This window comes from Monomorium pharaonis, chromosome 4 (genome assembly GCF_013373865.1).
Source record: "Monomorium pharaonis isolate MP-MQ-018 chromosome 4, ASM1337386v2, whole genome shotgun sequence".
Taxonomy (NCBI): Eukaryota; Metazoa; Arthropoda; class Insecta; order Hymenoptera; family Formicidae; genus Monomorium; species Monomorium pharaonis.
This window is the reverse complement of record NC_050470.1, coordinates 9098976-9115725: the sequence shown is the minus strand read 5'-3', so window position 1 is coordinate 9115725 and position 16750 is coordinate 9098976. Positions and strand designations below refer to the sequence as shown.

At 34.8% G+C, this 16750-nt stretch overlaps 4 protein-coding genes across 6 annotated transcripts; 3 read left to right on the top strand and 1 right to left on the bottom strand.

Annotated features, from left to right (window-relative positions):
* Positions 1 to 573: 573 nt before the first annotated feature.
* LOC105832102 (prefoldin subunit 3) lies at positions 574 to 2660 on the top strand. The gene is made up of 3 exons (XM_012672749.3): positions 574 to 864; positions 1322 to 1846; positions 2025 to 2660. The coding sequence occupies exons 1-2, from the start codon at positions 781 to 783 to the stop codon at positions 1799 to 1801; spliced, it is 564 nt and encodes a 187-aa protein (XP_012528203.1). The 5' UTR covers positions 574 to 780; the 3' UTR covers positions 1802 to 1846; positions 2025 to 2660.
* On the bottom strand, positions 2355 to 4552 carry LOC105832101 (c-Myc-binding protein homolog). 3 transcript variants are annotated; one of them, XM_036285693.1, is made up of 4 exons: positions 4482 to 4552; positions 4248 to 4330; positions 3056 to 3177; positions 2355 to 2853 (listed from the first exon to the last, which is right to left on the bottom strand). In XM_036285693.1, the coding sequence occupies exons 2-4, from the start codon at positions 4248 to 4250 to the stop codon at positions 2700 to 2702; spliced, it is 279 nt and encodes a 92-aa protein (XP_036141586.1). In that variant the 5' UTR covers positions 4251 to 4330; positions 4482 to 4552; the 3' UTR covers positions 2355 to 2699. The 3 variants fall into 3 exon arrangements, with proteins under 3 accessions (XP_036141586.1, XP_036141585.1, XP_036141587.1); XM_036285692.1 differs by lacking the exon at positions 4482 to 4552 and having other exon boundaries at positions 4248 to 4448; XM_036285694.1 differs by lacking the exons at positions 4248 to 4330; positions 4482 to 4552 and adding an exon at positions 3694 to 3967.
* A 1923-nt stretch (positions 4553 to 6475) lies between these two features.
* LOC105835525 (transmembrane protein 267) lies at positions 6476 to 8920 on the top strand. Its single transcript, XM_012678913.3, has 2 exons — positions 6476 to 6869; positions 7643 to 8920. The coding sequence occupies exons 1-2, from the start codon at positions 6591 to 6593 to the stop codon at positions 7970 to 7972; spliced, it is 609 nt and encodes a 202-aa protein (XP_012534367.2). The 5' UTR covers positions 6476 to 6590; the 3' UTR covers positions 7973 to 8920.
* Positions 8921 to 10574: 1654 nt separating this feature from the next.
* On the top strand, positions 10575 to 15346 carry LOC105835526. Its single transcript, XM_012678914.3, has 3 exons — positions 10575 to 10850; positions 11867 to 11991; positions 13308 to 15346. The coding sequence occupies exons 1-3, from the start codon at positions 10812 to 10814 to the stop codon at positions 13498 to 13500; spliced, it is 357 nt and encodes a 118-aa protein (XP_012534368.1). The 5' UTR covers positions 10575 to 10811; the 3' UTR covers positions 13501 to 15346.
* The last annotated feature ends 1404 nt before the right edge of the window (positions 15347 to 16750 follow it).

Genomic DNA, 16750 nt, shown 5'->3' with positions numbered 1-16750 from the left:
ATTCTTGAAGTCATTCGCAAGAGAAACGTATACGCAAATATTCGCTCTAACAGAAAGTTGTAAGTTTATTGCCATACGATAGCCAATAAATTTCTAACTTTTCTGTAAGAACAGAATTTGCGAATACGTTTCTCTTGCGAATAAATTCAAGAATCGAGCTCCGGGGGCTCGATTCTTGAATTCATTCGCAAGAGAAACGTATTCGTAAATTCTGTTCTTACAGAAAAGTTAGAAATTTATTGGCTATCGTATGGCTATTAACCAATAAACTTACAACTTTCTGTTAGAGCGAGTATTTGCGTATACGTTCTCTTGCGAATGACTTCAAGAATCGGGCCCCAGGAGCGCAACCGCTCACTGAGCGGCTAAATAGCAATTAAAAGTGATTTGGATCCAAAGGTAAGACCCAATCATCTTCAATTGCTACTTAGCCACTCGGTGAGCGGTTGTGCTACTGAATGCACCAATGATACCCGAGAGCACTCAGGTTTCTGAACGCAGCCCTAAGATGGTCTTAAAATAAGACTTCTAATTAGTTTTAAAACAACTACAGCTTTTTCATTCTTAATTAATATAAATGCTTTTTTACATTTGATTCTGTTGCGTAAGCGGAGTACATTAGAAATTAGCACTAAGTTTTTAAAAAAGCGTCGTTTTATGAAAATTGACTAGAAGGTTGAAGCGAGCAAGAGCAACCGCGTCTATAGTCGTGAATCACGTTGGTGCAGGAGATACTGAAGCATACAGAAGTGCACTTCGGAAGTATACAGGAAATTCAAGATGGAAGACGGTGATAATAAAGTGGAAATTGAGTTAGGTAAAGATAGGAAGTCTTACGCCGGCATACCGGAGGCCGACTTTGTCGTAAGTGGGATTTAATAACATTTAATTTTTTTTTATTCCCGCACGCGTATCACACATTTGTGAAATTCGAGCTATTGTTCCCTGAAAATGTCTTGTTTTTCTCCAATCGTTCTAATGTAAAAATTTTTTAATCGTTTTTTTTTTCATGTAAAAAGGAAAATATAATGCAATATTGTAAAGACATTGAGAAGCAAATCCCTTTGTTTTTCTTTTACCGACAATTAACATTTCATTTACATATTGACTGATTAAAATTTCAATCGATTTATCGAACCTTATATGGTCACCAAAAGTCATGTACTGTTTTGTTATTTGTATGAATTCCTATTCTATTTTTTTTCCTAATTCAAGCTTTATATAACAATATTGCACAAAAATGTTTTCATGTTTATCTTTGTTAGATCATTCATAATTATAAATTTACCATTGTTGTCATTCATGTGTCACACAATTCCAGGACGATGTCGAGACTTTCATGGCAAAGCCAGAAAACGAATCTGTGGACAAGGTACTCAGAAAATTTGACGAGAGCCATGGAAAGTACAAGTTTATGGAGTTTAACCTAGTCAACAAACGAAGACGCTTAAAATCACAAATACCAGATTTAGAAAGATCTCTAGAGATGATTGAGAAACTGCAGAGCGAGAAGAGTAGTTTAGAAACACAATTTCTATTATCGGAACAAGTTTACGCAAAAGCAATAATACCACCAACAGACAAAGTATGTTTATGGCTGGGTGCTAACGTCATGCTAGAATATACTTTAGATGACGCACAAGAAGTGTTGACCAAAAATATTGAGGCAGCCAAAAAGAATTTAGGATATGTAGAGCATGATCTAGACTTTGTTCGAGATCAGTACACCACCATGGAAGTGAACATGGCACGTATCTATAATTGGGAAGTAAAGCGTAGACAGGCAGCAAAACCTACATGAAATTTATCAATTTTGCTCATACTCAGATTTGCCTAAAGTCAGGAGGTAATTCTTTAAAAATAATTCTATTAATTTTTTATTCAGCTCTTGATATGAATCAATATCTGATATGTACTCAAACTCTTTCATCTTAATATTAAATTTTTATTTTTCTCGTTATGACATATTTAGTTTTAATTATATGTATATTTATTGTCTTATTTAATTTTGTTATATATTTCAGAATGGCTACTACAGAATATTCATTACATGAAGAACAAATTTCTCAATGCACTATATATAAAAATTCCAAGAATAAAAGATTCAGAAACTTATTTAATTAATCTTCACGTGACGTAATATTTATGTATATCACAAACATGTCTATACTAGACGTCTAAACTTTTGTAATATTGATAGGTAGAAATGGTATTTTTTATCTATCCTTCCTCAACATATGTTGATTTTATTTGCAATATATCAATATATTGTATAAATCCAAAAAAAAATAAAATAAAGTTCCATATTAATACTAAGGCTAATGATATTATATATTTAAGAATACACATTCTAATAAACGTAAAAGAAATATTTATTTGAGCATGAGATCTGTTCTGTACAAAATACTTGACATTAAGTACTATGTCATATACTTGATAAATTTGTCCTTAGAAAATAAATTCTATTTAGAAAGGTAACACAGTTAAATCATTTTCTTAAAATAAAAGTACATGAATGAATGATCACATGTAAATGATGGAATGTTTACACAGAAGTTTAGTAATTTATCTTATATTCTAACTTGTTTTTTTTTTAACATCGTATATTAATAAGGCACATAGACTGACTAGAAAAGTCAGTGTCCAAAAAAAAAAAAAAAGACTAGCATGAACTCTGGTCAAAGATATGTTGTCCATAGTTATTCAGTCGTTGCTTCCTTTTGTTCATACTTGGATAATTTTGCTTTCAATTCAGCAATTTGAGCTTTAGATTCCTTCAATTCTTTCTTTAAGCTATCAATCTCTACCGTATTACTATCTTCCACGATATCACCAAGAGTTTTACGTATATAGCTAAAATATAGATAAGGAAATCAACGTTTTCGATACATACATTTTGGTACATAATTAGAAAGCAAATATTCTTATGTACGAGAGGGCATTGGAGGTTATATCGAGTTCATATCCCATATAATAAAAAACTCAAGTATTTTTATCTCTTGAAATTCAGACTGAACATAAAATTAAAAAATTTTAATTGATAAGAAAAGGATACTCTAAAGCATCAGTTGGCTTCTCAGATTCTTCGTAGAGCTTGACAAGTATCCGTGTAAGAGCATCCATGACACCAGATCTCTCTAAATACTTGCGAAACTCCTCTTGTTGAGCCATAACTGCCTAAAATGAAAAGAAATTTATTATTAAAAGAAGACACAAAATAATAAGCAAGTTTGTTTTAAGTTAAACTTTTTATAGCTTTCTCATCTTTTTCTTTGTAAAAAAAAAAGAGGAAAACTAAGCTACATGAGATTCAACTAAAAAAACCAAACATTGTGATTGACAAATTAATTGTAAATATAAACTTGGTGATAAGTATGCAAATCTAATGTAATGGTATTTAAGTATACATAATAAATGTAGTAGTATCCAAGTATGCATAACTTATATATGGATAAGATACTCTTTAAAGGGATCTTTTATCTTTACAATTTCTCTGTTTCTACTAATGTACATTAATTTTCTTTGTACGTAAGATTCAACATAAAGCATATTTAATTTTTTTGTAATTAAGAACATTATAATTAGTTATAACATTTACATGTAATTTTTTACAAATAAAGAATCATACAAATACTTTCTAGAATGTTAAAGAAGGTAAAAAGGTAAGAATAAATAAAGTAAAAATCATCTTACTTTTGTAAAAGTAATGAAAGTTAATCAGATATGTATCGAGGACGAAAAACAATATGTCCAAAGGATCTCAATTTAACTTTTTTTCAACTTTCTTCCAGTTTTAAGAATTATAAAACAGATTATTGGCAGAAATGGATAACAGCTATTAAAAATGACCAAAATAAATCGATAACTGCACAGGCAACTGTCATTTATCTAGAATTTCTAATTCACTTCTATCTGCTTCTATCGTCTGGTACACGTTCGTTCTTGAATGTAACAATTTTCAGTCCATCGTTTCGAAAATCATTCTAGAATTTTCCAAGGACAGAAGCCCTATTCGACATTTTTTTTTTTGTAAGGGGAATTTGATACACGAGCTATCATATCGGCGCCGGCAGGTATACTATACATGTATTATAATTATGGCTGATGCTGGAGGGGACAACCGACGTAACGAAAATAAAGCGGCATTAAATGTCGCGTAAATCGTTTCAAATTCGGCACAAAGCCGCCTCCTCTTCTCCGAAAAGCCACAGATTAAGTGACTGACAATTAATGAATCGGATAATTACCATTGTAACGGGCTTCAGAATAACTTTCTTTCTCGCTTGAGCCTTTCTTTGAGAGAATCAACCCACGACCCACGAGGAACGATCTACCAGCAGTAAACGAAAAATCAAACCCAAATTAGCGTTAGCGCCCGTCTTTTATCACGTCATAGACATGGTATGACTAAACAAAAGCATGGCGTCGCTGAACTAGAGACTGCCCAGTAATTTTTTCCTAGGAATAGAAAATTTATTTACTTGACCATTGACAAAATAGGAAGCTTTCCAGCAAGAGACACACAAATTGGGCCTGTTCGCGTTACTTGCACTTTTCGCACTCGATATCTCCGCTTTCTTTCTTTCTCCAGTACTCGAGTATATATTGGCCTAGTTTACATCGTGCATTTGATACGCGTATCAAGTAGTGAATTTAAGCTGATCAGCCAATGATTAAACACATTCACTAGTTATTTACTATTTGATACGCGTATCAAATGCACGATGTAAACTAGGCCATTTATCTCATTTAGGGCCGGTTGTTCCAACTTCTTGGTAAATTTATCTACCAGATAAGCATGTGTCTATCTTCATTTCTTTTCTTAAATAAATAAAGACAAACATATATTTATCTGATAAGTAAGTTTACCAAGAAGTTGGAACAACCGACCCTTAAAGTGCAAACAATTTTGGGGATTTCAAGCAACGCGAACAAACCTATTGGCCTAGTTTACATTGTCAAAATCTTGGTACGCGTATTAAGTTTGGTGCGCATCAAAGCCTTAGGGAGCGTTCCCACCGAGCGCGTCACGCGTCGCGTCGTCCTTCGCGCCCAATCACGTCCCATTTTATTATGATAAAATATAGATATAGATGTTTTGATTGGACGCAAATGACGACGCGACGCGTAACGCGCTCGGTGGGAACGCTTCCTTAGTACGGGCGTGTTTATATCAAATGTAATTATAATTACAAATAAACGAATGACTCACAAATCTTTTTAATTGCACTTCAAACCTCTTCATACGAAATACAAACGATTACATATAGCAATTATTTAAAAAAACGTTCACTTTCGGTCAAGTATACGCGAATATAAGCAATCTAGCACAAGTATCGTGTGCAACTGGCTTAAGGCTAAGGCCGGATCTACAATAGTAAGCCTTATGCCATAAGAAATTAATCAATTATAATCAAATATGAGAAGAATAATCGAATATAAGGCGTAGTCTACAATGAAGACTTAAGCCTTAAGCCATAAGAAATAGACTAATCACAGTCAAGTTTTTTAAAAATACTCAATTATGATTAGTCAATTTCTTACGGCTTAAGGCTTAAGTCTTCATTGTAGACTACGCCTAAGGCCGGATCTACAATAGGTGTAGCAAGTCTTAAGCCCTAAGGAATTAACCTATTATATTCGTTTATTCTTCTCACATTCAATTATAATTGGTTAGTTTTTTATAGCCTAAGGCCTTGCTTACAATTAAAGCCCGGTCTACAATGAGTCGTTGGTTGTTGGTCATAAGAAATTTAACCAATTATGTTCGATTATTTTTCTTTAAGATCAACTGTGATTGGTTAAATTTCTTACGACCAACGACTAACGACTTATTGGGTGCTTTCCATTTAATGACACAAGTCGACACAAGTGTCGTTCTATCTTTGTTACTCATTGAACATAAAAAAAGATAGAACGATGCTTGTGTCGACTTGTGTTACTAAATGGAAAGCACTCATTGTAGACCGGGCCTAAAGCCCGTCTACAGAAGTTGTAAGCAGCCAGTTGCGACTTACGAAAGCCAATGATTGTCGAGCTTTAACTAGAAACTAGGCGCTCGGCGCAAAATCTTTTTTTCCTCTATTAAGAGAGAAGAAAAAGAAAAAAGATTGTGCAAAAAGTTCAACAATTCAAAGGAACCATAGGTTTGTTTTTTATTCCTGCACTGCTGCACTGGTTCAATAAGTTAGAATAAGACAAATATATTTTTTCTCATTCTAACCTATTGCACTAGTGCAGCAGTGCAGGGTATATCGATCATGTAATTTTTCCCCTAGGGCGGAAACGTGAAAAGTAAAAAGTTTCAAGTTACTGTCTCTTTCTATTCAATACAATAGAAAGAGATAGTTACATGAAACTTTTCACTTTTCACGTTTCCGTCTTAAAGGAAAAGTTACATGATTGCTGCCCAGGAATAAAAAACAAACTTTATTGTGTTCATAATTTCGCGCGCCGCGTGAACCGATTAACTTGCGCCTGCGCGTGCACAACTAAGATGGCGGACTGTCAAGAGAGCGAGGTGGTGTTTACAATCGTCACTTGCCGAAATTAATCGCGAAAACTGGCGTTACGATACAATTACGTGCGCGATGTGGCGCGAGCTTTGGTCGCGCGTCCTTTTGACGTGCGCAATTGGCGTTTGTTCGGTTCTCGGTGATTTCGGGCTCAAGTACAGCAAGTACGAGTCGACGCGCGCGGCGTTTGACAATGCGACGCACGCAACAGTGGGTGGCCTCACGTGGATGCTGATCGTCGTCCTTTCGCAAAAGCCGATCGCGCGCAATCTGAATAGTATATTTTCTTGCTTCGTACTAGCGTCTTTTATCGATCTGGATCACTTTATCGCGGCACGCAGTTGGCATATCCATGTGAGTAAAATATGCAAATTACTCAAAAATCAGCCTTCAAGAGTTTACTTTGAAATTCAAGCGTTAACTATAAGCGAAAAGTATGTTAATGCAAGGTCTACAATGTCAGCAGGAGTAATGGAGTAGGAGTAAGAAGTAAGAAATATGAAATGAGATTTGCCCATTTCGTTTACTCTCGGTTTTTAATTGGTTAATTGTTACTCTTACTCCTTATTCCATTACTCCTGCTGACATTGTAGACCGAGGATGAAATGAGATTTGCCCATTTCGTTTACTCCTGGTTTTTAATTGGTTAATTGTTATTCTTGCTCCTTACGCCATTACTCCTGCTGACATTGTAGACCTTGCATCATATTATATTTAGTTCCTATATATATGTATGGAATTTATATTAATATTACAGTATAAAATTTTATTTTATTGAGTGAAACTTCTAATCTTAATATTTTCTAAATTATTAACAAAACACACTTCTAAAACACATGCTACGCCAAACTGAGTTGTTGGAAAAAAAAAATGTTTAAGAATAATGTTTATAAATGTTAAATAATAAAATAGTAAATCTGTAACTTTATCTTGAAACATGTTTTGAAACAATTGTCAATATAACTAGAAAAAAATGAGAACTTTTTTGGAAATATCTACAAAATTTTTTGTTTTATGATATTCAAATCTTGTTACTTAACTTTACAATTATTTTTCACATATTTATTTACTTCTAAGCATTCTACATCTTTATTTCGTTTTACCGTTAATTTTGTATATTGTTTCAGGATGCCACGCATTTACAAAAACGGCCCTTCCTACATTGCACCACCATTCCTATTTTACTGTGGATGCTTTTTATCTCCCTCGCCAACACTTTCCAATCTCCTCTATTGGAACGCACTTCCTGGATAATACTAGCTGCTTTTTTAAGTCATCACATACGAGACGGTACCAGGAGAGGCCTGTGGTTCTGTCCCTTCGGATCTACCTCTCCTATTCCTTACTACTTGTACGTGAGTCTCTGTATGTCCCTTCCTTATATATTACAATGGCTTATGAGCCTACACACATTTGCGCCAAAGAGTAATAACGATATTATTCTCATTGATATATGAAACTTTATTAGCAAGCACATATTGATTAATGAGTGCCCATGTTATCGGATGTGCCCATGTGCCTTTTTAAAGATATATGAAAACTATTAAGTATTCAATAATCAATTAAAAACAGTGGTAGTCCAATATCCAAACTTTTATAGTTTACAAGCGATTGAAGATGAAAAGAAGAAAAACTACAATAGAATGAAGCTCTCTACAAATAGATAAAAAGTCATTTTTTATTAAATTAAACAATCATAGGTATACTTTAATTTAATTTTACGAAAAAAATTGCAATCATGAATGATCATAATCTATTTTATTTGTTTTTATTTGAATACAGATATTTAATTATTTTTTAATTATTTTTTTAAATACGTATATTTGTGCACACAATAAATATTTAGAAAATGTACAAAAATAGTTACAGTATATTTATATAGGGGTAAAATCATTATTATTATGATTTGTACAGGATCGTCTTACAGGATATCCTTATCTATGGTATATAAATGTATATATATTTATATTATTTAATATTATTTAAGTTAATAATCTGCATTTGCTCAATTTAATACTCGATAAAATTAAATGCAATTGTGATGTTTGACAATGATGTAATATGCATAACAACGATGTTACGCTCACTTGAGCGAAAAGGAAAGTCGGAATATTTTTCCAAGTTGCGGATAACAACTCAACTTAACACATCCGCGTGCGAATGACATACACATTTACAGCTGCAACATTGTCGCAGCTGTGCGTGGTTTGTGGCCAAGTCCCACGTGCGTTTGTTTTCTATGCTTGCCCGTTCGATGCGTCGTACATTTCTTATGTGGGACACTGACAGTTGCATTTATATTCTCAATATGTACAGGAATATAATTTTATAATTAATAATAAATAGCAGGATTAGCATTCACGCGTTAATAATAGCCGCAATAAAGTGTGTTTTATATGCTGTCATTTCTATTTTTAAATGACTTCTTATACACCTTAAAGCGAATCCTGTTTTTTCCCAACATTATTTGAATAATGATACTATCAATTTATATAATCGAAAGTTGTTTCAGTGTTTCTATTGCCACTGATGATTTTGGTTTTTTATTAACACTAAAACTGACATTAAATGTATATCGATTACATTTTTGTTTTTATTTTTCACTTTTTTACATATTTATTATTTTTAATTTCTTTAATATTTAAATAATCCGAAAATAAAAAATCTGACAAAAATTATCTTGATAATCAAGATAATTTTTGTTAGGTTTTTTCTTTTATAACTAAACATATGATAATCAAGATTATTTTTGTAATTTAATATAGAAATTTAAAACTCGTTATTTTGACCCATAGGTTTGGTTGTTATAATGTTAATATGTTCAATAATTTCGATACTTTTACAATTTCTGAAAAAAACTCAAAATTCTTTATACATATGAATTCTAAAATATTCTAAAATTTCTTACTCCAATTTTTTCAGAAAACTTACAAAATCTGAGGAGCAGATGTAGGCTTTCTTAGCATTTTTGGAAAGTTTTTAATTCGAATAAGAATTTAAAAAAATTCTTTTAGTTATAAAATTTAGCTGGAAGTTATTTTAAAAATTGGATTTCTCATGAAAACATAAAAAATTCCTAAAAAGATGAGACTCAATCATTCTTTTCATCAGGCTAGAAATTAAGTTGATAGCTTAAGTCTTAAAATTAAGTCTTATTAAAAAGAAAATCTCTGCTCGATCGAAAACTTGATACCTCAACATTACCAGGCGCATAATCGCAATATCGAACTCCAAAATATTCCTTTTCGCTTGCAAGACTATAAATTACGATGTTTCATTGTCGCCGCGAGTATTAATGAAATTATCGATGTCTGGCGAACGAGCAGGAATATTATCGATCCGTTACGCAATCGAGCGTTCCTGCCCAGGTGCAGGACACCACGCGGGGTCTCTCTCCGTGGGTAAGAGCGCGGAGGTGGCCGGAGATGCCTCCGCGGAGACACGCAAGTCGCACACACGTGTGCAATGTACACATGCCCGCGTAACGTTGGTGGGGTTTATCAGCATTCGACGTTGCTTAGCTGGCACTGCCGGCTTCACCTCACCTCGCTCTCGGTGGTCTCGTTTAGTACTCGTTTAACTAGCCGGTCGTACCGCACCTGTCGGACGAAGTTAGCGATTGCGACAGGAACTTGGTGAACGCTATTGCCACGATTTTCTTTTGCGCGCGCTTCTTCACTTTTCTCCCCCTCTCGTTGTCCTCTCTTTCTCTCCCTTTTCCTTTTTCGGATTTCCTATTAGTGTTGGACCCTCGAAGTCGAACTTGATTCCTCCCCCCCCCCACCCCCCCCACCGACCGGAGGACCCCGCAAGTACTCCGATCGGGATCTGACAACAATCTCGGAGCTCACAATGCCATTGCTTCTTGATAGATACGCGAGCAGGTCGCGATAACACACTGATACCTGATGTTGGTGTCTTGAGCGCAAACGCGACATCATATAACGTAGGGGACAACGTCGCGAGCGAGGCATGACAAGACCGGCGTTCGCGTATTCGGCTGGTTGATTCATATTTACGATGGTAAGTAACACGCTAGTTTCCCTCCCTCCTTTCGATGTTTACATATCTCTCGAGTGATCCCGAGGTCGGTCGGTATACGGTCCCTGACCGCAAATACGCCCCAAGCGTCACGTGCAGCGCACGGTTTTCCTTTCCTCTCTCTCTCTCTTTTTTTCCGGCAAAATTCCTAGTTCGTGTTTCGCTTCGGGTGTCGTAAACAGGGTGTACATCAGGCGGGTTTATCGATCACCTGTGTGACATTATTAATATAGTTATGCCCATCTGTGTAGCCTCATGGCAAACCTGATTTTCTTCGGTGTACCTTTATCCGTGGTAAGTTTCCACATCTGGCGATCGTAAATTATCTCCCTGTGCTGATAATGAAAAAAATTAGGACGTATATTACGGTTTTTTTTTTTTTTACATATTTACAACATTTCTAATAGCAAGTGATTGAGAAAAATGTAGATCTACGTTTATCATATATTTTATCATAAATACATATAATAAATCAATATATAATCATTTTCATTATTCTTTAACAGAGTTATAATGTAATTAGAACTTTAATGAGTGCGTGTTATCTTGAACGGTGCTATCTGATAATTCCCTATCAACGAGCAAATATTCCTTTAATGGCTCATAACTTAATGATAATTATTAGAAGTCTCTTGTAAAGAATATGGAGAAAATATTTGTAGACTAATTTTGAAATACGTATAGTAATTGCAAGAGAAAACGCTTGAAGCTCCTCGCGCAATAACTCGCGATTGATCGCGTCCGTGTTCTTCTCTCGTTTATCTCTCTCGGTTTTCCTCTCGGACAAAATACGGGAGACGTTTACAGATTCCGGTAGATCTCGTATCGTAATTGATCACGTCCGTTCGCAGGCCTCGTTATTAGAGATGCAGCTGCGCGTGCACGCAAGGTCGGACTCTGGTGCAAACGAGCGGTTGAAACGCGAGGCACAGATACTCACGAGATAAATCCCGATTGGGGATACGATAGTGATTTGAGAAAGGTGCCGTTGTTAATGATCGTCGATATGTTGGAATTATAAATGCTGTTTACGAAACCTCGGTGGAAGCGAACACATCGGCCGCGCGCACGAAATTCCATTCACAACTCCCGTTTTTCCTTGTTATTTGAAACTTTCGCTTGATCGCTTTAATTAACGCTTATTTACCGAAATCATGGTGCATGAATCTCATCGCGGTGCCCGACTGACGAACAAATAGATTCTTCGTACGAGCGTCTGTCCCTAATGCTAAGCGAACGTTGATTGATTTGGACTTGGGGTGCTTTTTTTTTTCCTAAGGGAAAAGTGATTTCTAAACTCTTCTTTCTAGGGATCCGTCGACGATTTGACGCTATATTTTTACATTGCATGCGGCATCACCGCCGGCGCGCTTATCTTACTTTTCACTCTGGTGATCGTGCTATTCGTGAAAGTAAATCGATTAGCCGGAGACGGGTGAGTAATAATGCATCCTCCGTTGTCAGCATCAATCAAAAAATTCCGTCTGCGCAATCCACGAAAGATGTGAAATATTTGGCAAATATCAATCGTGCTGTATTACCATCCAACGTAAACATCGATTAAAGTACTCACAATCCGTTGACGACATGCACATATTTTATTGCGCAAAAGTGCGCGTATAGTCGAGGACGTCTCCGCGTTCGCGGAATAACGTTTCAAAATTTCTACGCGGCTGAATCGTACCGTAGCTAAATACATATTACTGTCCGATCGCGAATCGTCGGCGACGTATATTTCACCGGACACGTGAAATATCCGGTTTTCAGATCTTCAATATTGCGGAACGTGAAATAAAACGTCTCTCTCTCTTTTTTTTTTTTGGCAACAGGTTCTCGCACATTTTCTGATATTTTATTTTTATAGTTATAGTTTTTATATATTATATAATTTCGTAAAATTTACGTAATCGCAAGATTGAACTATAATGATTCTAGTGATTTATTCGCAAAACGTGTGGAAAATTGTGCGCTTAAAATTGATCTAACTACACATTTATGCTATAAAATCGATTATCGAGTATTGCATGTAACAGACTGATATTTCCGATATTTCCGTGATTATTTGATTGCTTCACTTAACGGTGCACCTGCGCGGCGAAAGGAAAGTAAGAAAAATACCTGACATATATCTGCAACGGAAGCGATTAAACATTTTCGCGTTTCTACCGTGCAAGTATGAAAATACGCATGTTTCTTCTGTGAGTCACGTAGCCGACGACGAAATTGTTGATAACATATCTTTATTGCCGCGATTATTCCACTTATCTCGTCCAAGAACGCAAAACGATAATAACGATGAAAAATTTTATTTTAATTAGTAAATGATTCCTTTGTTCGGAAATATTTAACATTAGGACGGAATTCAGTCGTAATCTCGACTTGATTCCATTCCGATTGTTATACATGTAAGAATAAATCGTAACTGCGACCTTTAATTGCCACGATAGAGAATGTCCTTGTTTGTTGTCCTCGAGTTACTTTCCTTCTTCCTGCGATTTTCTGAAAATATTTCCCAATCTTCCTTCGACTTACTTTCACCACGAAACTTGAAAAAGTTCTCTTTGGTTCAAGTTTCTTCAATCACTTTTTGCTAACGCTAATAATCATCGTTTCCAAAATATTCACCATTTGTAATCCTCACAGTAATCGATTTGAATTCAGCTGTCGCGATAATCCTCTACATCGAATCCTTGTTCCTCTTCAGTTTTTAACTGTAATTAGGTCGCCGGTTGAAATTAAAAATTGATTTAGGTCCAACCAACTAAACAAGCAGACGAGTATGATGGCAGACTTTTGTTACACCAATCCCACAATCGTGCCTGGAGAATTGCTCTCTCGTCGTGGCTTTTCCATGTACAGCGGGGCCGATAACTTCGACGACGATTTCGGCAAAAACAGGAACGGCCATTATGGAACGTATCATGAGGCTCGATCGAAATTCTGATCGCAATTTAAATCTGAGATAACCGATCTCGTGTTATGGTGCAATTGATACGCCGGCCAATTAATCGTTAAACCAAATAGAGATTAAGTAGGTAATGTAAGGTATCAGTTTAAATTATTGGATAGAGTTATGTTATTAATATTACTTACTTCTTAACGTATAGTCTTTCTCTGTGTAACTTATTGCATAATGTAACGCGTTACAGCATCCAAATTTAATATTTCTTATTAACTTTGTACTGTTATATATAGCACATGTTCCTTCGATATTAGAGAATGTGATCTTTCCTTGCGGCATAAGATAACGTTAAAAAGTTCGATAAAGCTTGATCAATCTTGTATATAATTAATAATTACAGCCGTGTAATTTTACCGGAGACAATTTATAATTTGTTTTTCATTTAAACATCTTCGAATATTCTCGATATTATTAAAGTAAAAATTAATAGTCCTTTTAAAGAACAACAAATACTACAAGATAGCCTGAATGAGATCAATTATTTATTATATACACTATATACAGGGTATCAGATAATAATTGCATCACTTCTCATGAATCTCATCAAATTAAATAAAAGAGAAAAGTTCTTTATGTTTATGAATTTTTCAATAATTGCACTGAGAAAAATTGTAATATTTAAAAGCAAAATTTATTTATAATGTTTTCTTTAATATTTATTATTGACCTTAATATTTATTTTGATTATAAAAAAATTTGATTAATTATGTGTTGAATATATATTTCTACAACTATATTTTGTTTGTTTCATTAATTAGTTTTCATTGACAAATTGAACAATTATATCTTTTATTGATTTATTTGGTAGGAATAAAATTTTATTTTACTGTATTGAAGTAAAGATTTATTTCAGTGAAATAAACATTATATCCCACAAATAAATTTTTTAATATTTGTTTCTCTAAATGTAATGAGAAATTAATTGATAAAGCAGAGAATTTTTTTAATTAATTTAATTCATTCTATTTACTCATGAGAAGTGATGCAATCATAATAAAACATCTTGTTTCTTGTTATCTGATTTACCAGCCATTTGCGTAGATAATGTTGAAGGTTTACTTGAAGGTACCCGAGGATATCTACAGATGTCTCCATATGCATTTTGCCGCAGAGAAAAATATACATGGTGCTCCGAAGTAATATATTTGTCATACTTTTCATAAGACTAGAAACAATTTGGGATGCATAATACTTCATGCATTTAGAATGCACAATATTTTTTAATAGATAAGAAAAGGATAGTGATAGACTTTATGAAATATACTAGTCGACTCAATATTTTTTAAATAGATTCATAATTTCATAATTATTCGTAAGAATCCGAATGTATGTATCACTGTGTAATATAATAGAAATATTCAAATATGCAGTACCAAAGATAATTATACTTAAATTAATAAATATATCACATCTACTGAAAAATAATTAATTGTATTTATAACACATAAATGAAGGTAACATTTTGATCAAAAATTTGAGTTAGCATTCATATTGCTTAATTTATTATATTTTTTTATATACGTTTAACATATCAATGCTGACAATAATTAAATACACAATATGCGTATAGACAAAATAGGCATTATACTTGTATATTTTTGAGTGGTATTTAGTAAATTAACTATAAAGTTAAATTAATTATTAAGTTTAATTAAGTCTGAATGAAAATAATGAATTAAATAAAATTATAAAATCATGAATAAAAAATAAATAAAAATTATACATAAATTTTTAATTTAAGAAACGATTATATACATACGTAGGTATATAATATAATTGTTATTATAATTGATTATTTTCCAGTACATATGTCGAACAGATTCTTCTATTTGTGTGTCATTTAATTAATCTTATATCTTGCCATGTGATTGAAATGTATATATTTCTTTATTCGGAATAGAAAAAGATGAAATTTATTCTATCTAGGTTAAACGCCAGGAAATATTAAAGTTAAATTGTCACAATACTTCATAAAGTATCAAAAAACTATTCGTCCTATAAGTCTCTATAAATCTTAGATCAATTTTACAATCTTCACTAAATATTCTATTTAGGGTCGGATTTTAATTTAACGCAACAGGTGTTCAAATAGTAAATATTAAAAATATTTGGAAAGATCATAAGAACAGTAAATTGATAACGATATTTAAAGATGTACACACTATATCTTGTCGGGACCACAGATAGTATCGATGCTCCGATATTCGTCGGTAATAATGTTGGTACCAAGTACCTGACGCTTTGTCTTAATCGTCAGCAGCCAACCTGCGATCTGGTGCTGACTTCCGTTCCGGAAGCGGTGGCGGAACGGCGATGGCGGCAGCCAGCTGCGTGTGCGCTCGCGCGCATGGTGTGTGTGTGTGTGTGTGTGTGTGTGTGTGTGTTGGCGTAGGCAATGGCACAGGGATAGGCCGTAATTGGTATAAAATCATCGAGCAAACACATCGGACAAGACAGCCCGGGGATTGTGGGCGGCGTTGCGTGCCGTTGTCCTGGTTACCGCGGGGGCGACTCCGCTAAAACGGACCCTTCGCCCCTGATTGCGCGCAGGCCCGCCACCGATACACCTGCGTGCCCAGCACTCTTGTGTGCACCGTGTGCGTGTATTTGTCTAGGTGTGTGTGTGGGTATGTGTGTGTGTGCGACGGGTCCGTCAGAACCCAACGTGCCACCCTCACTCACCTTTCCTCAGCTATACACGCCAGATTTACTACACCGTCATCGACGGCACCAAGGATCGCCTCCAACCAGCGCGCGATCTTCGCTCCACGAAAATTCATCTGTAATCGTGGCCTACCCGCCGAAATCCTTTCATTATTTCCAACATCTCGGCCCTTTCCGATCTTGTTTAATTACGACAACAAGCGTTTCGCTACGTTTCTTCACAAAAATTCACTGACTCCGAAAATGTAGGGTATTTGTAGGTACAGAGCATTTTTGTGCGGAACAGAGATTGGAAGAATCATTATTTTCCCAAACTATGGTAAGATCGCACTTACGTATAACTTGAACATTTATTTAGCCTGTGACCGCGATTACTTGCGCAGCCTCTACTTTTGCGCTGCAGATTTCATCAACGAGAGCATCGTGGTTAGGTACTATACCCCAATAAATCTCCATAAATCCGCGTCTTAATGATAAGCAAATACTACGCCCCGCGATACAAATGTTTCTATAGCGCACGCAACCTGTCAAGTGTTTAGTTAAAATCTCTCCCTCTCTGACCTAAATC